At 50.4% G+C, this 22,047-nt stretch overlaps 7 protein-coding genes across 7 annotated transcripts; 3 read left to right on the top strand and 4 right to left on the bottom strand.

The window, feature by feature from the left end:
- Nucleotides 1-804: 804 nt before the first annotated feature.
- Nucleotides 805-2,325, top strand: pex12 (ubiquitin-protein ligase peroxin 12; the record flags this gene model as incomplete). Its single annotated transcript, XM_033568721.1, has 2 exons — nucleotides 805-862; nucleotides 920-2,325. The coding sequence occupies 2 exons, from the start codon at nucleotides 805-807 to the stop codon at nucleotides 2,323-2,325; spliced, it is 1,464 nt and encodes a 487-aa protein (XP_033427527.1).
- A 214-nt stretch (nucleotides 2,326-2,539) lies between these two features.
- On the bottom strand, nucleotides 2,540-6,297 carry ATNIH1004_004050 (uncharacterized protein; the record flags this gene model as incomplete). Its single annotated transcript, XM_033568722.1, has 11 exons — nucleotides 2,540-2,811; nucleotides 2,875-4,176; nucleotides 4,588-4,677; nucleotides 4,741-4,914; nucleotides 4,975-5,106; nucleotides 5,166-5,190; nucleotides 5,253-5,531; nucleotides 5,586-5,764; nucleotides 5,817-6,064; nucleotides 6,122-6,177; nucleotides 6,238-6,297. 11 exons carry the CDS (start codon nucleotides 6,295-6,297, stop codon nucleotides 2,540-2,542), a joined length of 2,817 nt encoding a protein of 938 aa, XP_033427528.1.
- Nucleotides 6,298-6,495: 198 nt separating this feature from the next.
- On the top strand, nucleotides 6,496-7,842 carry rad18 (E3 ubiquitin-protein ligase RAD18; the record flags this gene model as incomplete). Its single annotated transcript, XM_033568723.1, has 3 exons — nucleotides 6,496-6,997; nucleotides 7,054-7,168; nucleotides 7,230-7,842. The coding sequence occupies 3 exons, from the start codon at nucleotides 6,496-6,498 to the stop codon at nucleotides 7,840-7,842; spliced, it is 1,230 nt and encodes a 409-aa protein (XP_033427529.1).
- Nucleotides 7,843-7,902: 60 nt separating this feature from the next.
- On the bottom strand, nucleotides 7,903-9,600 carry ATNIH1004_004052 (putative vacuolar sorting protein SNF7 family protein; the record flags this gene model as incomplete). Its single annotated transcript, XM_033568724.1, has 5 exons — nucleotides 7,903-8,589; nucleotides 8,643-8,837; nucleotides 8,910-9,134; nucleotides 9,195-9,477; nucleotides 9,554-9,600. 5 exons carry the CDS (start codon nucleotides 9,598-9,600, stop codon nucleotides 7,903-7,905), a joined length of 1,437 nt encoding a protein of 478 aa, XP_033427530.1.
- Nucleotides 9,601-9,947: 347 nt separating this feature from the next.
- ATNIH1004_004053 (TRAPP III-specific subunit 85 family protein) lies at nucleotides 9,948-12,246 on the bottom strand (the record flags this gene model as incomplete). Its single annotated transcript, XM_033568725.1, has 2 exons — nucleotides 9,948-11,107; nucleotides 11,172-12,246. 2 exons carry the CDS (start codon nucleotides 12,244-12,246, stop codon nucleotides 9,948-9,950), a joined length of 2,235 nt encoding a protein of 744 aa, XP_033427531.1.
- An 856-nt stretch (nucleotides 12,247-13,102) lies between these two features.
- On the top strand, nucleotides 13,103-17,038 carry CCA1_1 (CCA tRNA nucleotidyltransferase, mitochondrial; the record flags this gene model as incomplete). Its single annotated transcript, XM_033568726.1, has 6 exons — nucleotides 13,103-13,910; nucleotides 13,964-14,512; nucleotides 14,579-14,783; nucleotides 15,278-15,435; nucleotides 15,498-15,949; nucleotides 16,007-17,038. The coding sequence occupies 6 exons, from the start codon at nucleotides 13,103-13,105 to the stop codon at nucleotides 17,036-17,038; spliced, it is 3,204 nt and encodes a 1,067-aa protein (XP_033427532.1).
- A 132-nt stretch (nucleotides 17,039-17,170) lies between these two features.
- On the bottom strand, nucleotides 17,171-20,212 carry FIG4 (phosphatidylinositol-3,5-bisphosphate 5-phosphatase; the record flags this gene model as incomplete). Its single annotated transcript, XM_033568727.1, has 1 exon — nucleotides 17,171-20,212. One exon carries the CDS (start codon nucleotides 20,210-20,212, stop codon nucleotides 17,171-17,173), a length of 3,042 nt encoding a protein of 1,013 aa, XP_033427533.1.
- Nucleotides 20,213-22,047: the final 1,835 nt, after the last annotated feature.

A 22,047-nucleotide genomic window follows, 5' to 3' on the forward strand; every position in this document is an offset into this window, starting at 1 on the left:
CTTTAGCCAGGAGATAGGCAAATTGACAGCGCCTTCAACGATGGACAACAATCAGCACTTGAATTGTGGAACCAGGTTGGAAAATAATGCTAATTGCAATGCCTGCTATGGCAACCTGTCCAGCAATCGCAAGCAAGTCCATCGTGTCGTCGAAGCCTCATGGTGCGTTGCGCTTATACCGACGACAAGTCGCAATGCAACATAGAATATCTGGCGGGGAGGAAAGATCCCAGTGAATATCAACACCGCGTTTCCTCGATATTCATCTATTCTGTTTTGCTGAGTATCATCGGCCATCTTTCAGTTTGTCAGAGCTGCACAGTATGATGAGACTTCGTAGGAAAAATGAATTTGACCATGACAATGACTGACTTGAACATGAGGCTCGGGTCTACATGGAATATACAATGTGGCATCATTCTGCGGGAGGGAATAGCTTACTCTTCGTCGTTTTTTCTATCTGCTTTTGTGGTCTGGCATAGCTTCAGCTGAACTAGCTAGTTGTCAGATAAGTACTATGTAACCTCCATCGATATTTTTAACAGCAGATAGAGATGTATTATTAAGATAGTAGGGTCTTCCCTGGAATAGGTATTCCTCAAAAACAGGGAAACAGGTGTCATCATCGCTTTATATCTAGTTAACTAGATGGCAAATCAGGCGAATGACTCAGCATTCCCTGCCTCGGCTCAGTTCGACTTCAGCTTCGCCTATTTAGGAAGTCGCAACTCCGCATTCCCTTGTCATCCAACACCATCGCTGCGCTTGAGATGCGTTGGGATTTGCCTGGCTTCCATCGCCATCATGGAATACCTCCCAAGTCTACAGCAGGAGTTTGATGAGCTCAAGCCGTCTCTCTTTGGTATGTAATTGGCTCGTCAACAGTTCATTCCAATCTCCATCTAACATCTCTCGGTAGAACTCCTCGCCGAACAACAGCTCTCCTCCCTCCTCCCTCCCTCCATTCGATACATCCTCGCGGTCGCTACTCACCGTCATCCTCGGTACTTGTTGCGAATCCTGAACTCCTACGATGAAATATACGCCCTCTTGTCTTTCGTGGTCGAACGCTACTATCTGCGCACTTTTGGTGGCTCCTTCACCGAGAACTTCTATTCCCTGAAGCGGGAACGTGTGCTCCTGACCAAGAATGGTGAGATCCCTCGAGCCCAACTCGGTGCCTCTGGTCACGTTCGGGAATCCCTTAAGCTACGCTCCTCCGACGTCTGGAAGAACCTCATTGTTATGGTCGGCATTCCCTATTTGAAATGCAAGCTCGATGAAGGTTACGAGGTGCACGCCGCTCCGCAGGCCTCGTTGATCATGAGCGGTGGTCCCCGCTACAATCCTAGCGAGGACCTCCCTCCCAACCCAACCATCCGCCAGCGACTCCTGCGCTTCTACAAGTGGTTCCTTCGGAACGTCTACCCGTCCTTCAACGCCGCCTACTACTTCTCCATCCTGGCCTTCAACCTGGCCTACCTATTCGACAACACCAAGTACTCCTCGCCGTTCCTCTGGCTCATCGGCACCCGCATCCGTCGTCTCGGCGCCGCCGACCACCAAGCCATTGCGGCAGTGCTGGATCCCAAGCCAGCCACAGGCCCCGGCGCAGGCGCTCGATCCCGCCCGGGTTCTGGCCTCCTGGGCATGTTCAGCCCACAGAACCTCTACCCTCAACTCCTCACCTCCCTGCGCTACTTCCTCCCTGCGTCCATCTTCGCCCTGAAATTCCTCGAATGGTGGCACGCCAGCGACTTCTCGCGACAGCTTACCCGCAAAGCCACCGACGTCCTGGACCTACCCGCCCCCGTCGCAAACGGGATGATCTCCCCGTCGGAGAAGCGGCAAGCCCTCGAAGAAAAGAAGAAAAGGAAGGAGGCCCAAAAACAAGAATCGAACCCCTCTTCGCCGAAATCCGCCTTCAAATCCCCGCGCCGCCGTATCCAGCCGCCCATCTCCGCCACCTCGTATCTTCCTATTTTCACCGTGCCCCTTCCTCCTGCGGACTCCGACGTCGCCTCGACGTGTCCGGTGTGCTTGAATTCGCTGACTAGCCCGACGGCGTGCCAGACGGGATACGTATTCTGCTACGTCTGTGTCTTCCATTGGTTGAACGGCGAGCATCAGAGACAGATTGATTTCATGAATGGCGAGGGTGCTGGGGCTGCATGGGAAGAAGGCGGTGAGGACGCCGAGGGAACCTCCGAGGGGAAGCCCGGCCAAAGTCGCCAGGGGAAATGGGAGAGTGGCAAGGGGAGATGTCCGGTGACAGGTCGGAGGGTGTTGGGTGGAACGGAGGGGCTAAGACGTGTGTTGATTTAGGAGAATCAAGAATCGAAGGGACTTTTGTATATAGTATGTAGCATGCATGGTGCATGAGCAATCGGTATTATTAAACCAGTTCGGGTTGTATGTAACTAGAGACGGGTTGCTAGTATATGCATCTATCGTGTCCACTGAAGATACAGTTGACAACTACATAAACTCTATGCACAGCATCCACCTAAATCCATCCCTAAGGGAACCGCACGATGACTTATTCAATGATATACGGATCCGCACCTTCACCAAAAATCAAATGAGGCCTCTCGGCGGCAATCTTAAAGATTGTCTGCGCAAAGACCGAATTGGCCCAAGCGAACCACGAGCGTGTATAATCCTTGATATTGTCGACGTTGACCGACTCATGGATGAGGCCAAGAAGACTGGAGTCCCGCACGAGGTTAATAGACGCAGTGATTTCGGCGTCCGAGTCCGAGGTCAAGGCCTGTACGAGGAGGGACATTGGCCAGGCGTTTTGGAGACCAACTGCTTTTATTAGACGGGCATACTAGTAAGAAGGGGCAGGGTGATTGGCTTAGCTTAGCTTACTGTGAGGACCGCCAATGCCATGGAACGCAGAACCCATGAGGTAGTAGGGGTTGCCGTCTTTGGAGAGCAGCATTTTCCGGGTGTTCTGGTAGACCTGGTCATCCTGGTTGACGTAGCCCAGGAGCGGCAGGGAGAGCAGCGACGGAACATTGGCATCATCCATGAGGATACGCGAGCCATAACCGTCGACTTCGAAGGCGAAGACATCGCCATATTTGGCGTGATGCACTACGCCATGTTCCCGAACGGCTCGGTCGAGTCGCTCGCCGCGCTGTTCCAGTTCGTTCGCCAGGTCGGCTTTGCCTCCCGCGGCGCGGAGAACCTTCGCAATCTTCTTGAGTTGAACGGCCATCATGGCATTGGGTGGAATGAAGAATCCGAGAATTGTCGCGTCGTCGCTGGGACGGAACGCGCTGCGGATGAGCCCAGTACCGTGGTTTAGAGGATTGCCGATGCCGGCAAGATTCAGAGTCTCCGTGCCCAAGGTGGTCTTGCGCTGGAAGGTGTACTGGTTGACGACATGCTGGCCATTGTCGCTGAAGGTTGGCTGTGACTGGGCGTCTAGGACCTTCAGGAGGGTGTCTAGTGCGATATACCAACGATTGGTAAGGAAGTCTGTCGATCCGGTGCTTTCGTGGAATTCCGTTCCAAGGGCGAGAAAATGCGCCAGCGAATCGAGTTCGTACTTGCATTCGAACACCACGGATGGCTCATAGGCCGGATGGACCTTGTCATCCTGTCCGTTGTTGGTGGGAGCGAGCTTGCTTGGCGGTGGTGGCTGGAACGCATTGCAGTATGGGGACTGAATGACAAACTCGGCCTGGGTGTTGATGGCGCCTAAGATAAGATTGTAGAGCTGTTTGTCCTTCTTTGCCAGGGCCTGATACTGGGATAATTGATTGGTTGAGTCGCGCAGCCATTCGGCGTTGATATCGCCCGTCACGACAAAGGTCTGCGGCCCTTCCCATTGAGAGCCATCCCTTCTCCTGGTCGCCGCTACTGAGGACGAGCCATCCACATGCCACTGGATGGTCGTGTCCAGAGTGTTAGGAAAGGCATTACGGAACAGTTGGGCGAGATCCTTGTCCTTCATGCGCGAGGTGATATCTTCAATGACTTGCTCCACTGCTGGGGAACTGAAGGTCCGACACTCTTGAGCTGGTCGCTGGAAGGGTAGACTCAGCGGACCCTCGCTGTATGGAGGATGTCTGAAGGAGGCATACGAGGTATATTCCGGACAGGCTCGTCGAAGAATGGCCGATTCAGGATGTCCTGCGGTGCCCCTTGCGCCTGCACCATATGCTAGAGCGAGGAGTAGCGTGGCCAATGAGCATATCATGATGGTGGAGTGCGCGATGCAAGGTCACTAGTGCATATGAGTCACCATCAATCAGAAGCTGATTGATGCTCGTAAATCAAGGAATGGAAGGGACGATTGGGGGAGTGACGATGTTTCAAATTGTTGTTGGATGCCAAGGCGAGGAATGCGGAGAAGCGGGGAAGTAAACATTCACAAAGACGCTAGAAATGCTCGATCCAATTCATCTCCATGTCCTATAAGCTGGAAATCAAAAGACTTGGCTACATTACAAGAACAGAGGGACACTGCACCAGTCGCAACTACCACGACCCCCCGAAATAACCCACTTGGAGTTCACTTCTTAGAGAAAAACGACATGATGTTGCCCTGTCCCGGTTTCCCCCCTGCCTTACCCTTCGGCGCAATCGCGGTGGTCTTCTTCTTGGGTAGTGGTGCCGGTTCATCCTCGGAAAATGATTCCCATGAAGGCTCCTCGATGGTGACTGAAAAGAGAGAGATATGTTAGCCGGTACATGGCTTATCGGATCGCCAGTAGAGCCTCTTACCTAAATACCCTTCCTCGTCCTTGATGGTCTTCTTCTGCATGACCTTGCGCCTTCCCCGTCGACGACCTCCTCGGACGGTGACTTCTTCTTTAGGTGAAGGGGGCTTTGGAGGCGTTTCGTCGATAGGGTTGGATTCCTCTTCGGGTTCCGCAGCATCGGGCATTTCTTCATCGTCTGAAAACGGTTAGCGTCGTCATGCAAAATATGTGTTGATCTAGGTCTAGATAATCCTACCGTCATCCTCCATCATTCGTTTCAATTTCTCTTCTCGTTCTTTCCTGGTCTCTCGTGGGCTGGTGGATGATGTCTGGCCAGTTTCGGGGAACAGCTCCTCTGGTTCTTCTTCTGAGGCATCATCCAGAATGACTGCAGTCGTCAGTTAGTATGGGCCATAGGAAGAAATGCTGAACGTCAGCTCAGCTCACCTTCTTCAGGGCCACTTGGCTCGGCCTAATGAATTGTTAGCATAAGAATCCCAAATCTCGGGGCCAGAAGAGAAAGGCTGCACTGACCGATTCCACTCTGGCAGCAGCTGGTGCTGTAGAGTCTTTTCTCTGCTTGGCTTTGGCAAAAGAACTGAAAAGGTTACTCGCTTCTCGTTTCGGAGCTGGCTTTTCCACAGGCTTCGAGGGAGCACTGTCATTCTGTGATGGTTGAGCGGAACCTGAGCGGGCCTCCTTTTTAGGCTCGGAGTGCGATGTTTCGCTCGGTCTCTTCGAGGGAACGACAGGTTTGGAAGACGGAGGAGCTGGGGCTGGAGCTGGGGCCGGCGGCCGCGTTCCCTTACGCCGCTGTGAGAATATTTTAGTATTAAGTCATGTATCAGGATATAGATGTATAACCACCTTCACGTTCTTATTTTGGATCATACCCCATTGCTTGCCATATTCCAGCGGGTCCTCCTGAGCATGGTTTGTCATCATTTCCCGACTGACATCTGTCAACACATTGAGATCCTGGAGAACCGTAGGCTGTAGACTATAAACATGAATTGACGATATTGACTGGAAGGTGGACTTCGCATCTGCTCCAAGGCGTTAATGCGCGCGATCTGGTTGACCATATACGGTACTTACCTTCCAGGTCCTCCTCCCGCACAAGAAGGATAGAGGCTGTCGTGATATTGTCGGATTCCATGTCTTGGTTAGGCATTGAACTGGGCAAGTGTGGGCTACTCGGCATCACCTCATCTCCGTTGGTGGTTTCATTGGCATGCGCGCCATTCATAGCGGTGCGGGGTTTCAGAATGCCCGCGACAAGGTACGTGGCATTCACATTATGCGGTGTTTTGTTGTTCTCGCTGTGGTGGAAGTCATACAACATTCTTATCCCCAATTAGACACCAATAATCCATGATAAAAAGATCGATAGATCAACTTACTGCTTCGCTACCGTGCAGTGGATCCGGAGAGCTCGACTCAACGAGCGATACGTGACCTGTACGTTGAAGACAAAATAAGCATTGGGAAACACTGAAGCGGGGAGACAATCACCTACCGTGCGGTGCTCATTGAGAACATTCTCCGCCAAGTATTTCTTATAATCTGCGACAGCCATGTTACTTGCAGAGGGGGCAAGCTCGATTGTCGAGGACGGAAGATGATGACGACGCGTGCCAAACCACTTAACGCGTATCAGTCAGCGGGTCTTGGCATAGCTGTCGACTCGTCTTCAAAATACCTCGTTCCGCCCGCATGACGCCGTTGCATGATAGACATACCTACTCTCTCCCCATGAATTGCTCCGGCGTACCCTATGGAGCAGACGTTTAATCTCCCCGACTCCACCGACTGGCTCGACACGCCATTGTCTCTCCTCACTCCGCTGGAGTCTTCCCTCCGTTGCCAAGTGTGTAAGGACTTTTTCGATAACCCCGTCATCACCTCGTGCAGTCATACGTTTTGTTCGCTATGCATTCGACGTTGTCTTAGTACTGAAGGAAAATGCCCCGCGTGTCGGTGCTCGGATCAAGAGCTCAAGTTGCGGCGTAATTGGGCGGTTCAGGAGCTTGTGGAGGCGTTCCAGAATGCAAGACCGAGCGTGCTACAACTAGCGAGGAAGGCCGCTGCTGCGGATCGCACAGGCGACACGGAAGAGGTGGAACAGCCTGCGTCAAAAAAACGTAAGATTGCTGAGCAGGAAGAGCCTGAGATGGTTGTAAGACAGACCCGGTCGCAAAGTAAAGGCGTTGACCATGCGCCGGAGCCAGCTGCAGTGGAAATTATTGAGGATAGCCAGGATGAGGAATATGTTCCTGGTATGTCCATTATATTTCAGCTCGAATCGGGTGCGGCTAGAACCTAACTTAAATAGACGATGGATTGGTTGCATGCCCCGTTTGTAATCGGAGGATGAAGAACGAGGCAGTATTTCGACACCTCGATAGTTGCCCGGGGAATCCTACACCCCAGAATCAGATCTCCTTTGGGTAATATTTCAGCTTACATGAGGACTCAACCTCATTTATTGTGTGCTGACAGCATAACTAGGTCTCTACAACCCAAGTCACCAGCCTCGCTCAAGCAGCCAACTACAGGCAAACAACCCGAAAGACTTCCGATTATAAACTATTCTATTCTAAAGGAGGCTGTTCTGCGAAGAAAGCTCAAAGATCTGGGTATACCGAACTGGGGACCGCGGCCCCTCTTGCAAAGACGTCATACTGAATGGATGAATCTATGGAATGCGAACTGTGACTCCAGAACTCCCAAATCCAAAAGAGAATTGTTGCACGAATTAGAGATCTGGGAGCGAACGCAAGGTGGCCAGACGTCGTCGTCAGCTGAGTCGGCGAATACGGTCATGCGCAAAGACTTCGATTCAGACGCATGGTCTGCAAACTATGACAGCGATTTCAAGCAATTAATTGCAAATGCCCGAAAACGAAGCGATGCGTTAGTTCGCACAACGATACCCCAAGCTTCCGCAACATCAGATGATGAGCCAAATGCATCAGACTCTGCGCAGCCGACCGAACTTTCTATTCCGGTGGAGGTGCCGAAGCCGGACGGGTTAACGGTAGATCTCACAGACGTCAAAGTCGCTGAGAACGAAGTCCAAGAGCCCAGTAACAGCCAGGTGCTCAACGCCCCTTCCACATAGTAGTTGATAAGGCCCCAAAATCTTAGATACAAGCATTATTCTGGCTGTGGATCTCTTGTCTCATTGGGCTGTGGCTTCGCGCCCCTCCTCTACAGACATGCGAGACAGCCTGCCAATGCTCTCTTCTAGTGCGGAATCCACTCCCTGATTAGATGCTGTACGTGGCTCTTTGGCACGCTGTTTTAGGTCGTGAAGCTCCGCGAGCCTCCTGCGTGTTTCCTCTTCCTCCTGGTCGTGCTGCTCTTTGTTCTCCATCTCTTGAAGCTCGTCATCTATTTCGGCCTCGTCGATCTGGGGACCGGCTTCGTTCAAGATGTTACCCACCTCGTCTACCTTGGAAATCTCTTCGCGCAGCTCGTCAACGATATCTTCGATCTTCGTGGAGTCACCAATTTGGGTATTCAGCCCGCGCAGAACACCAGTGCTTGTCTCCATCACCTGTACGAATTCAACATGACTTGTGGCCTGTTCAATCTTGGAGTAAACTTCTTCCAACTGCGCCAGGGTGTTTAATCTTTGTTTCAGATTATGTTCCGCAAGCTTCTTAGAGCGCACCGCGGCCAGCGCCGAGATCTTATTCTTATTGTGCAGGGTCGCTTTTGCTGTCAAATTCAGCTCTATAATCTTGTTTTCCAAGTTTTCCACTTGTTTCGTCATAGCCGACATGGCCGACTTAATAGAGCAAATGGCTGTATCTTGTTCGGTGATCTCCTTAGGGGCGTCATTTGAAGATCGGAATTTGATCGTCTAGGCAATATGAGCATTGAGTTGCATTTTGATGGGAATACAGAAGTACATACCTTGCCGTCATATGCAATAGCACCGCTGTCGCGAGATAAATACATCAGTAGCACATTAAAATCCGTATGAGATAAATCGTTTTCTTCGGTAAACACCGACGCAAACTCTTGTACAAAGTTTTCTTTGGAGTATATGAGATCAGTCTTAGATGAATTTCGGCTCATCGCCTGCTTCACGATCAGACCAGCCGCCTCCTACAGCGTAACAGTCAGCAGGCACATTGTCAAATGTCCTATCAACAACATCATCTATGCTAGACCTCTCACCTTCAAGTTTTCCACCAACACCAGCTCCTGGGCCTGTAAGGGCGGAGTAGACTCTCTGTCTAAACCGACTACAACACCCTTCAACTGCTTCAATCCCCAACTCATGACACTCCATGGATTCAGCACCCCTGGCTCAATCAGACTCCACTGTGGTTTATTCAAACTTGACGAACTAGCCCGGTACATCTGCAAGGGGACCATAATACGACTCCGAATCGCTTCATCCTAAACCAGTTCCCAAATCAGTCTAAACGTGCCATACAAACCGGTATCGACATCACATACAAAGACAGCAGCAAGCGCAATGGGCCGACCCCATTCGGGGAGCTCGAGCGCACGTAATAGCGACTCGTCCGCTCGAAGTACCAAATGGTCTTTTTTCGGCTTTATAGCTTGAGAACTTGTCGAGATACTCGGCTCACCGCTACTCCCATGTGACGCTGGTATGTATCCATTTCGTGCGGCCTTCAGTAGAGCTTGTTCCCATGCGGAGACATTGACGGTGTACCCGTCTGGGTTGGTCTTTCTGTGTATAGCGAAGTCGGAGTAGAGGGAGGGGAGGCGATTTCTAGAGACCTGGTTAGATTATCGCGGGGTTCGTAGTACTGAGTTGGTCCTAGTGGGAGAGTGGGAAGGTAGCTGACTTTCGAAAGGCATCCTGGGCCAGGATGAAATTGAGTAGGTCGTTCATGTCGACTGGATGGCAGTTGTGCGTTGCTGTTAGTGTCGCTGAGGATTGAGTTTAGTATCGTTTGCGAGGGTGTGGGATACACAGTAATGACTGGTGTCGTGCTATGCCTGTGAGGCCTTCGGCCCTGGGAGTGTCAACAATGAATGATGATGGTTGCTGAGCATTGGCGGTGATCATCCGCTATCGATAAGATAGCATCACGTGATATCATCGAGGGATGCTCTTTGCAATTAACTACGCAGCAAGGAGTAGAACCAGAACAGATTTATACATGGACGGAATCTTCATTGTTCACAAACGTCTATTAATTATCGAATGCCCTTTCATACGCCCGTCGATCTTAGTGCCTATGCTCGTTCAAAGTCGTCACTGACTGGGTTGTCATTATCTCTCATTCCCTGCCCAAGGTTGAGACCACCAGCGGACTCTAAGGGACTATTGATTAGGGACTTGCGGTTCATCCGTTTATCCAGCTTCTCACTGATTTCTTCAGTCTCAAGAGGATCCGCCGGAATTGCTTGATCTTGAGTATCCAATTCCCCGTTCTCAAGATATTCCACTTTCACATCGTGTCGTAGGCTGTCGATGAACTCTTGGATTTCTGGCATTGGAAACACACCATCGCCATCCAAGACACCTGCATAAAGGCGTTCTGCTTCCTCGAGACATGCAGATGCCAACAATGGCTTGCCGAGCTTGAGCCACGCGTCTGCCGCGAGAACGCACCACATCCCAGCTTTCCTACGGCGCGAACCCCATGTCACACCGGGAATGGGATTTTTGGTAGCATAACAGGAGGAAATCCTCTCGCTGAAGAGTCCTTGGCCTATCGAGCCGACTAACCCGAGGTCCATAGCCCGCATGGCCCATTTCGCTGCGCTCTCCACGGCCGACCCTCCTCGCACTTTTAGAAGCTCCATCGCTAAACAGAGGCAACGTAAAGCGCTTGGTCCATCAGAGCATCTTGTGAGATAGGAGTAACAGGCAGTTTCGAGCATTTGGTCGATCCCGGCAAGTTTTCCCTTGGCCGAAACTGCGATGGGGTTAAGAAGCGTGCTTATGGCACACATCTCATGTGCGCCAGCATGATATCTCCATGCTTTGTCGTTTCCATAGTCTGAGCGGATCAGCTCGTAGGTTGATGTGGCTAGTTTCCAGTCCCTAAGCATGAAGGCGAAGTCGGCCATCCTACGCAGGATGGCTTCCGGTACGTCGGGCCTATAAAAGCCATGGATAGTGTCATAGTTGCCACTAGCGCCGCCTCCAGACCCCGTCAAACTGGACCGAGACCCCGACCCGAAGCCTGTCCATCGCCGTGACATTGACATAAAGCGGCCACTAATTCCACGCCTCCGAGAGGCCACCTGGTCGTTCCATACGGACACCCTGTTTTCCATATAAGGGATTATAGACTGGGCTACTAGCTCTCGAATAAAAGCTTTAATAGCCATCACATCAGAGTCAAATAAGTAAGGCAGTCCATCGGTGTCCAGGTCAACAAGGGGAGCTGCAACATATTAGAGCCCAAATGGAAGGCAAGTACGCGGAATTGGAAGATGATTTGCGCTTACCTACGCTGTCCGATAGACGTTCCGAGGGCGACAGCCACTCACATTCAGGCACTTGAACGCTATCATCATCGGTCACGACACATTGATAACTCCGGAGTCGCAGAAGATGGCAATGGAGCCCAAAATGCCGCTTCATCTGGTCGTATAGCTTTGTTGATTCGGTAATATCGTCCCTGTCCTCGTCATGCACAAGGACATAGTAACGGAGATACTCGGGATTTATCCATCCTGGTAAGCTCCTGTCGCCGTTGCTGGTGTCTGCATATAGTCTTCTCAGTGACTCAAGAGGAGATGTGTTGCGTGAGCTAATAACAATAATACTGGCGACCGGATGGCGGAATGTCTCATGTGGTGTCGCAGACGCCACGGATAGTAGCTGGCGGAGAAATGTCTTATATAGCGGGGATGTCGTAGAGCTGTTTAGGAGATTCTTCGAGGGCAGTATTCCGCTCAGTGGACCACCATCTGAATCTAGGTGCCTTTCCAAAACTTCCTCCACCTGAGCAAGAGGGGAAACTCGCTCCGCGTTCGAGTCGGAGGAAGTCCAGACGCTGCTCCCCAAATCAACAAACCGAACGCCATAATCCTCCCAGCCACGGCTTGCACCTACACTGTCCCGGATGACGATTTTTCCCGGGACATTTTCCCCGAAAGGTCGAATTAGATCCCAAAATCCACCCTTGAATCCCTTTTGCCGGACCAGCTCATCAGTATCCACGGAAGCGTACACTCCGACCACAGGCGAGAACGACCGTAAAATTAAAGATCGTATGTCCTCCGCTCCTTCCCCTCGTCCGCCAACGGGCGAACCTAACGATGAACGGGCCAATTGCGGCGTGGAAGATCTCAATGACTGTGAATTGGGTGATACGGATCTGATCGGAAGCTCTGCCGTTGTCGCTGAGAGGGGAGGGGGAGGGGATGAACCAAGTCTTGACTCCACCAGGTCCGCATCTAAAGCCGGAGCCGAGTCGCACCGCTGATCTGGATATCTTGATTTCGATGCGACACGAGGAACGCCCGGCACGAAGGACGGCGGAGGTCTGATCGGAGTACCATCTCCGGACGATGTCATGGACACCGATTGGATTCCGAGGCTGGACTAACAAAGATCAGAAGTGCTGATCGTCCATGAACCGGTGGCAAAGAAAGACAGGGCGGAAGAGTAGTACAGGAAAAGCGAGATCGAGGCGATCGGGGGGATGGCAAGAGAATCAAGAAGGATGAGTTGGATCAATGGGCCGTTAGTTGAATGAAAGCTAAGTCACCGCGGCAGAATCATCAACGTGGTGCATTTCACATGGACGCCGGACGTGATTCGCCCAAATGCTCTGCCCCTGCAGGTCCAGATTTCGGTCGTTCACAATGACGAAAGAACCACAGAGTCTGACAATCTCGAGGATATACAATCTGGATGTAGAGGCTGGAGCTGGTTTTGAAGATGATGCAAAATGGAATTGTGCTTCGTTCTGCTGTTTGTATTTCGGTGTAAATGACAGGACAGTACTGGTACTCCGTACTGTCTTTATGATCGGCAGAAGGGAAGGCGGTAATCCGCCCACATTGTGACTCCATCGCAGCTCTCGATCAATATTCAACTGAGTTCTTTGTATACCAACTTCCTGGGGTCGTTGAGTCAGCGGGCATGGCCGTGATTCATGTTCGAATCTATCTCTCGTCGTATTCTTTTTAAACATCGCCTGTCCCGCATTGTTCATGTTTCTCCTAGCCCCTCAGTACCTCCGTTTCGTCCTAGAAGCTTCTCACTGTTAGCAAGTCCACCGAGTCACGGCTTAAGCTCTCGTTCGCTACTATTATACAACTCTTCCATGACCCGTCACAAATCTCTCACGTCCTCCCCTAAGCGACCTAACAAGAGACGACGTATTTCTCACCTTGCCCCGGGCCTGCACGAGACTACATTAAGCACTATGACCACTACAACTGAACAAGCGCTTCCTATAATACAACTCACCCCCATCGAGAAAACCCTGAAGGCTCTCCTTCTAGATGTCGCAGAATATGCGCGAGAACGGGCGATTGCACGAGGGTCGAGTGCCGCTGATACCCCGCGCACAGTGCTCCGGTTCACTGGAGGCTGGGTGCGCGACAAGTTATTAGGTGTTGACAGTCACGATATTGATGTGGGCATTAATACGATGACAGGGTTTCAATTTGGAATGCTACTGAAGGAATATCTGGATAACCCGGGCAAACTGGAGAAATACAAAAAAAATCTCCCAAATGGGCAAATGAAGGACACCATTGTCAGCCTTCATAAAATCGAGGCTAACCCAGAGAAGTCAAAGCACCTAGAAACAGCCACGACAAAGATTTTTGGGCTAGATATAGACCTGGTGAACTTGCGGAAGGAGGTATACTCGGAGGATAGCCGGAATCCTCAGATGGAGTTCGGAACTGCTGAGGAGGATGCAATGCGCCGGGATGCTACAATCAATGCGCTTTTCTACAATCTGAACGAGTCCAAGGTGGAAGATCTTACCCAAAAGGGCCTCGAGGATATGCAAAAGCAAATCATCCGCACGCCCCTAGAACCGTATCAAACGTTTAAGGATGATCCGTTGCGAGTCCTGCGCCTAATCCGCTTTGCCAGTCGGCTCGGCTATCGCATTGACGAGGACACTGAGAAGGCGATGCAAAATAGCGATATCGGCGAAGCTCTCAAGCTAAAGATTAGTAAAGAACGTGTAGGGGCTGAAATCGACAAGATGATTCGAGGTCGGTGATTTCCTACTGTCGTTCCCAATGGACTTTACACTCACCCCCTCTAGGTCCTGATCCCAGACGTTCCCTGCAGTTTATCGACCGACTTGACCTTTACCGAACGATTCTTGCTAGCCTTCATGATGATGTCCGTGCCGATACGCTGTCTTGGCCCCTTGCTTACAATGCTATGGAATCCTTATTGCAGACTCCCAAAGACTCGGCCCCAGTTGATAGCGTACGCAATCGGCTTATTCGAGATGAATCAGAGGCCTACTATGCATGGCTGATTACGGCATTTGCTCCCTGGTCTACGGTACCCAAACGCGTTGCAGACGGCCCTAATGCGAAGCCATTACCTCCTCGGGCGGCGGAAGTTGCCAGAGACAGTCTTCGCTCCGATAATAAGACTATCTCAATCCTTTGCGATGCGTCCAATAATTGGCGGTCGATCATCGATGTCAAATCATCACTTCTAGAAGGCCGCGTGGGTGGCACACCTGCAGAAATTCGACAGCAGATTGGGCTGAGTATTCGGTTGTGGAAAAAGGACTGGAGACTTTGTGTTCTACTATCCATTCTCCAAGAGGTCATGCAGGGAGGCGAGTTCACTCAAGGTGGGTTCCTAATTTCTCTTCATTGGCGACCACAGACCCCAGATGCTGACATGAACTTCCTCGCAGTTATTAAAACATACCATTCATTCTTGTCATATATCGTAGAGCATGGCCTGGAAGACGCATGTGAAATGAAACCCATCGTAAATGGAGAGGAAATTATGCGCCGTATGGGAGCCAAGAAGGGGCCGTGGATGAGCAGAGCCCAGGAGATGGTCATTCGGTGGCAGCTGCTGCACCCGGAGATCACCGACAAGGAGATAGCATTAGAGTATTTATCTAGCAAAAGGGCAGAGCTAGGCCTTAGTCCCTAATAAATGAGAATCTTGTGACGACTGTATTTTACTCCACTATAGACTGCTTTTATTTTTTTTCCCCATATTTTTTTCTTACCGCTTGCCTATCCAAACCACACTCTCGACACCTGTGTTCATCAGCTCGTTGACATGTCGAACTCCATTGTATATCGATGGTTTTACGCATGTTGTACCTGATTCTTTTTGTTTGACCGTGAGATCATTGTCATCGTCCAACTGAGTCCACGATGGACGTCAATTCCATGGAGCAGTTGCGCAGGGCGGCACGTGACGCCATCCAAGAACGACATTCAGAACTGCGAGAATCATCGCTCGCCAATGTCGCGGTTCCTGATAGTTTAGTCCCTCTATGGGACCATATATCATCCCAGAATGATGCGAGTAATATAGAGGTGGGCGGATGCAAGCTACTGGTCTGCATGGATATCTCACTGATGATGACTTAGAGATGTGAAGCCCTTCTTTTTGCCTTGGGTTTCTTAAGCATCTGGGGACCAAGGACCTTAGCAAATGGAGATAAAATTGCCGTTAACAATCTCTATGACTGGGCAAGCAATTCTGCACTTCCATCGCCTGTCTTCACAGAGACACAAAAATTGACCGATGGTATGATCGAAGGCTTGGCTCTCCTGTTCGGTTCTACTCCAGATTTCTGATAGCCTGAATAGAGCAAAGACATCTAATCGAAGAGGATAAGCTGAGGTCAGCCATTGCTATTTCAGTTATTTCATCGCTGGCTGTGTTGCTCCCCATCTGCGATGCAGCCAGTGCACCGGATGTTGTCATTGCGCTGGCCAGCTTCACCTCTGAGAGTGATCCCTGGACCTCACCGCGGACCCATACATGCTCAGCTGCCTTACTTGAGACATACGTGGATGCCGTGCATTCCAATTCGGATTCCATATTCTGGAGTACCGTTGAAGAGATCCTGAAGCAAAAGATCAGACCTCTTTTTGCAAAGACCAGGAACCCTGCGATCACAGCAACCGGCCGCAAGGATTTCCACCCCGTTCCTTTGCCTCGGTTTGATACCAGCGTTTTGGACCTGGAGACAAAGCCATGGAAATTCCAGGATGTTTACGCCACTACGGTCCTTTCATGGATTATCTCCCAGTACCGGGTTCGTCTAGCAGCCTTCGATCATCCACCCACGACATAACTAACGAATACTCCACAGGCCACAGATCGAGTTCATCTCGAAGAGCATTTCCCGCTTCTAGTCCCAGCCATCCTGACATTAATCGATGATGACAGTCTACCATTTAAAACACGCGGTTGCAATCTTGTCTCCCGACTCCTCATTCCCATCCAAGACAGCAAATCCGACATCCTCCGACGCACCAACCTTTCCTCCGTCTTCGAAGATGCCATCAGACCATGTCTTCTTTCTCTTCCCACAATCACGCCTGAAGACGACTCCATCAGTCTCCTAAGCGCAGCATATCCGGCTCTCCTCTCAATTCTTAAAACCAACGCTCAAAATTCCTTCACCATCCCTCCCCAGATCTCCAAAGAGTTGTATATCTCCAGAATCACCAAGACGCTTCGCGAGAACCTCATCCCCTCATTCCATCACATCAGCTCCACGAACACTACCTTTTCATCTGCCTCCTTCTCCTCCTTCCCTTATCCGCGTCTTTCCACCGTCCTCCTCAACCACATGTCCCACATCCTCCTCGACCTTGGCATCCACACCACCAAATACCTCCAAGAAATTATCCCCCTTTTGTACAGCACGCTTTCCAACCCCTTCGGCACCGCTCACCCGCCACTACTTCTTGGTGCTATTTCCCTCATCAGAGCAGTCATCATGAACGCGCATCCGCGTCTGTGGCGCTGGCGCGGCGAGATCCTAGGCGCGTTCTGCGCTTGCTGGCTGCACGTGATTGACGAGGAAGGCGAGATCGCAGATCGAAAGAGAAGGAATAAGGCCTCAGATTCGGACGAGGCTTCTGCTGTGACTATGGGGAAATTGAAACGGGAGTTAAAGGGCGCGTCGTATTTGTTGAAGTTTGCTCTGCAGAATCCAGCCCAAGCTGCTACTGCTGCTGCTACTCCGACTACTACTACGCATGATCCTGGGCAGTTAGATGCCAAGGAGAATATTGAAAAGGAGTTGCAGATGTTGATTGAGGCGGATAGTGTCTTGGAGGACCTTTTTACTGTTGATTTTGATACGACTGATGTTGCGTATTTTGGATCTAGCTAATAAATGTCTGTCTGTATAAAGTTGTTGGGCCTAATGAGTTGAGTATCATAAATGGCTCGTGGTATGCGCTTCTTCAAGTGATGAAAAAGGGAGTGGGTATCATTCAAATATCTAATCAAATCATAGAGCATATTATGTATCAACACGTTGCTTGAATAGGCTCTTCCCTCTCAACCATTGTCGATACCGCTTGTAACGCTTCATTTCATAGTCCTCAACCACAACCGTCAGTCCCACGTCCGATACGTTCAAGAATTCCGCATAATCGGCGTAATTTTCTTCCGCGTTGGCTTCCAATGTAGATTCCTCCACGTTGCATTTATTAGCGTACTCGAGGAGGTCGTGGTTGGATTCGTGTTCATGGATTGAGGCAGCCGTTACTTCGTTCTCGGACGTCACGACGAGGGGCACCTTGAGTGGGTGATTGATGTAATGTTCGTATTCTTCGGCCTCGGCGGCTGTGATGGATGGGTTTAATGAATCCGTGACCAATTGGCCTAGGGTCCATTGGGCGATCTGCGCTTTGCTAGGCGTGGCGTGATCAGAGAGTGGCCGGAAGGGCTGGTGTGAATTATCGCGTTGGGAGAACTTGATGGATTGCTCTTTCATAATACCCACGGACGGATACTGCCTGTCCTGCGTAGGGCCTGTGTTCATGCGCAAGCGGTCGGAAGCGTCATTGGAAGTACGATCTGGTTCCTGGATCTTGACCGTGCGCTGGGGGCGGTCTCTGTTCATCTGATCATGTGCGTTTCGGGTGATAAATGGGCTGAGATCACCGGGTAGCGCGGACGTGGGCCGAAACGGGAGGTAGCGAAGGCTCGAATTCATCTTGTACGAGAAAATCTTAGAGAACGATGAGATAGCCAGAGGCCGATAATATTCCATCCAGTAATCGTCATATCGAGACAAAGACTCCTGAGGCGGCCGAGGAGGCGGCGGCAGCTCTTTCTCTTTCAAGTTGTCTGGGGTGTACCAGCAAATGTAATTCGGCTTCGTTTTATCGGACCAGGATCTGGGATCAGCGTGATGCAAGTAGTAGTCGGTGGACAGATCCCACAGCATCGGTTGTCCCTGGGAGAATATGTAATTGCCCAGAAAGAGGTTATACGCCTCTTGACGCTGAGCGTCCAGGAATGAATTGTTGTAGTATCTCTTGAAGCTCTCCACCATATCGCGAGAATGACTGCTCCATTGGTTGATTTTGCGATAGGTCGCCATGGTGTTAACTAGGTGTGAGCCCCCGTATTGGATTGCAATTGTGTCACCATGGTCATGCCACAGGTCTGTGAAAAGATTGACACAATCGGTGTCGTAGTCTACTGTTGTGCCTTCGATGATGCCAAGGGCGTGGAGTTGGTGGCCCAATGCCCTCTTCCCGATCACAAACTGCGCTGCATTCGTGCGGTCAAGGCAATCAATGCAATTTGTTCGGGCAATACCGTTTTGTAGTCTGAGGCCAGAATTTGCATCGTAGCCATTCTGGAAGAATCCCGTTTTTGGTATTATCTCGCCCGCAATACGTTCTAGCGTTCCAATCACATCCTGATCACGACTTTTAGCCGCGCGACTCATATCCCAGGGCTGATATATAATCTTCTTATTTTCGGGTAAGAACTGGTTAAGGTAATTGATAGCATTCGTGTATTCACTCAAGAGCTTGGACTCCCGTGGTGTTCTTTCTCTAGACTTTATCAGATTCAAAACATAGATTGGAGCACCATATCTCTCGAACAGGTTGTCAAAATGGAGAGCTGCGGCGGAATAGAATGGGTCCACTAAGTTGAGTTCAATGTCTGGTTTTGGAGAAACCCCTGAGTTTCCCTGCATCCAATAAAGAGGAATACTCCCTCGATGCTGAACGTAAGAAGTGTACAGAGGATTGGCGTACAGATCCGGACCAGCAGCGTGGAACGACGTTGCTGCCATTTCCGATACAATCTGTTCGGTTTCAACATCGTTGGCCACATAACCCAGATCATTGGCACCTCGCTTCAAGAAACGTGCACCGGCGAAATACCGAGACCGGCGAGCAATAATCGTTATGTAGACCAATCGGCCATAGACGGATACTTTTGCCTGCTCGACATAGCCATGAATAATAGGTAAACACCACTGATAAGGGCTTCTGAGGGTGGCGATAGCAGGACCAAGAAGATGATGATTCCATATGAACATGGTGTTATAGTCCGGATGAAACGGCTTTGGAGGACTATCTTGATGGGCTTTGCGTTCGCGACAGATATTGCGCTGTAATGTCTGTGTAATGTCGTAGGAGTAACTGAAGTAGAAGGACCGGGTGAGGTCGAGGTTATTGAGAATCGCGATATACCTTGCCTCCTCAGGATTCTTTTCCGGTTTTAAGCGAGCGGAGCTCGATGGCGTCAGGGAGATAAGTTCAGTCCCGTCGATCTGATAGACATAATGGCCTCCTAGCATAGCTACCTGGCTTCTCTTGGTCACGAGCAGCATGTAGTAGGCCCCAGTCAGCCTAATAAAACCCAGCAGGGCCCACGCACTGCATCGCAGCTTCAACCCGCCGGAAATTTTGTTACCATCATCGATGGCATCCAGTAACCGGCTCATCTCCCTTTTCGAGTACACGATATCATCCTCCGCAACACTCAAATCTCCCGATTCCGAGGTTCGATCGATCTTCAAAATTTTGAAGCGGGTGTCTGATAAATCCATGCCGACCATATAGAAACGAGTTGCCGTCTCATACAAGGAGAATTTATGCATACGGTTAAAACCCTCTTCTTCAGCGTCAAAGAACACCGACCGACGTTTCTGCGTCGAAGTGGGTGTAGAATCTCGTTCAAAGGAGGTCGCAACGTGAGGTTCCTCGTCTTCTTCTTCACCATCGTCACCACCCATCGGAGCTGGCGGGTTATAGGGGACTGGAGCAAATGGCGATAGGACCCGCTGAGGGATCGAAGTACTATTGTTTTGATCGTCACTGAGTCGGGGAGCCGCTTCCTCCTGCTCGTCGAAGGGTTTAGAACTGGAGCTAGATATGAACGAGTCTTTGTTTGCCACATTAGGGTCCGACACCGAATTTGACGAGCTATTCTCGGCCACCGACGGAGTTCTGGAGGAATAATTGTCGACGGAGGCCGCAACCCACTCTTCTGCGTTTTCTCGGGGCCAAGACATTTCTTCAAGACTCTCCATGACCGAGACAGCTGGCGAGAGCCCAGCACCGGCTGCTCAGGAGTAAGATCTGCCAGCAGGTCCTATCAGGTACGAGGGAGAAGCATGCGTTTGGATGGTGGAGGTTAGAGAAAGTGATTGAAGTCGTGAGAAGTCAGGCACGACGACTTACCTACCATACTGGATTCGGGACTACCCGTGACTCCCCAAAGAGCTTAGCGTGTCAATGACGTCATTATGCAGCCTGTCTTAACTACCTATTCATATCGATAGTGGGCAGTAGAAGGTTAGAAAAGAGGTTTTAAGCATAGAGCATGGGTAATCTCTCATCAACTCTGTATAATATATAGAATGTATTTCTATAGATAATATTGCTTTTCAAACTTTACGCTGCTCTGCCAGAAAGGCAGTTTAATATAACACCGAAACACTTCGGTTGACAAAGAAGAGATCAACCTCGCTTGTTCTCTGTCTGAGATGCGCTGGGGTATTCTGCTTTGACCACGTCTCGGCGTTGGTTAGTACATCGGTAGACAACCACCTTTCCTCTACCCCACAATCACACTGTCCCAAACATCGATGGCAGCCAGGTGTTGTCGGTTATTTCTAAGACAGGAACACATCTACTTCATACACAGAACTCCCATGTTCAAGGGGAGGATATTTTCTTGTAAGAGAATTCTAGCCAGTCTAGCTGACAGCGAAGCGGATCCATGGCGACAACGCGACTGCGAAAGGGACCTCCGCGTCCCGAACCAGTCCTACAGCACCAGCGGAGCGTAGGTCCTTACCCGCTATACATATCTAGCATGATTGTCTAACTGGTTGCAACTTATGCCAGGCCTTGACGACGATGATCTTCCAATCGCGACCCCATATACCAGCGTGCATTAAAGAAATACGAGAACATGCCAGAAGCCCTGAAGCTAAACTGAAAGACTGTGCAAAATGGAAATTCTCTCAGGCTCTCTTTGAACAATAAGATCTCTCATACCGCTGCGTTCGCTCAAAGCCGCGGATATGAGATTCCTGAGCCATGCACCAACTGTCGAAAGGGCACAAGACCTTGGAAAACCTGCGCTGTAGTGGCGGAAACGGAGGACTCCACTTTCTAGGACTTGCGCAAATTGCCAGTTTTTGTCAGTATATATACCTCTTTTATTTTAACGGAGTCAACTCGCCAACCCTAGGAGATGTAGGCGCCATCAAGATCGAGGAGTCGGAGGATAAGTGGATTGAGGACGATACTAAATTAAGCAGATCATCATTTGTTCCAAGAACTCTTCGGACAGTTCATTTGACGATCAGAGACGGGATAATGAATCGCAGGTAGATAACAATATTGGATGTGAACTATCTGCTGGTGGCTTGAGACCTACCATTGACTTACTCGTGCAAAAAACATGTCGCTCTTCGTTTCGCCATTCCCAGACTTGGACAGTTCTGATACAGAAACACCTTGTGCTGTCGGACATGAGGACATTCCAGTTTCGGAGGAAAGTAACAAGTCATAGGGTGCTGTCGTCAAGCAAGAGAGCCCAGAAGGGACTCGTTACGCCCACCCCCGGGGAAATTTGAAATCTCGTCTGTATGGAATGATTCGGCCATTTCCTTTGGGCCCCGAGGCATAGTCCTCGCTGTGGAGTTACTAAGACAGGCAATTCAAGGCATAACGAAGCACCTTGACGGAATGAAGAAGAGAGCTGGGGATCTCGAGGCGGAAGAATCGGCGACAGTCGATCAATCCATGGGGCTCTATCTGAGCACTGGAGATAGATCGTATGTGGTCTTGGACCGAGTAGTCTACTGTGCTCTGTATCTAAGCCTAGTTTTAGCGTATAAGGTAGGTAGAATAG

The sequence above is a fragment of the Aspergillus tanneri genome (assembly GCF_003426965.1).
Source record: "Aspergillus tanneri strain NIH1004 chromosome Unknown AapTan_3_pilon_pilon_pilon, whole genome shotgun sequence".
NCBI classification, from domain to species: Eukaryota; Fungi; Ascomycota; class Eurotiomycetes; order Eurotiales; family Aspergillaceae; genus Aspergillus; species Aspergillus tanneri.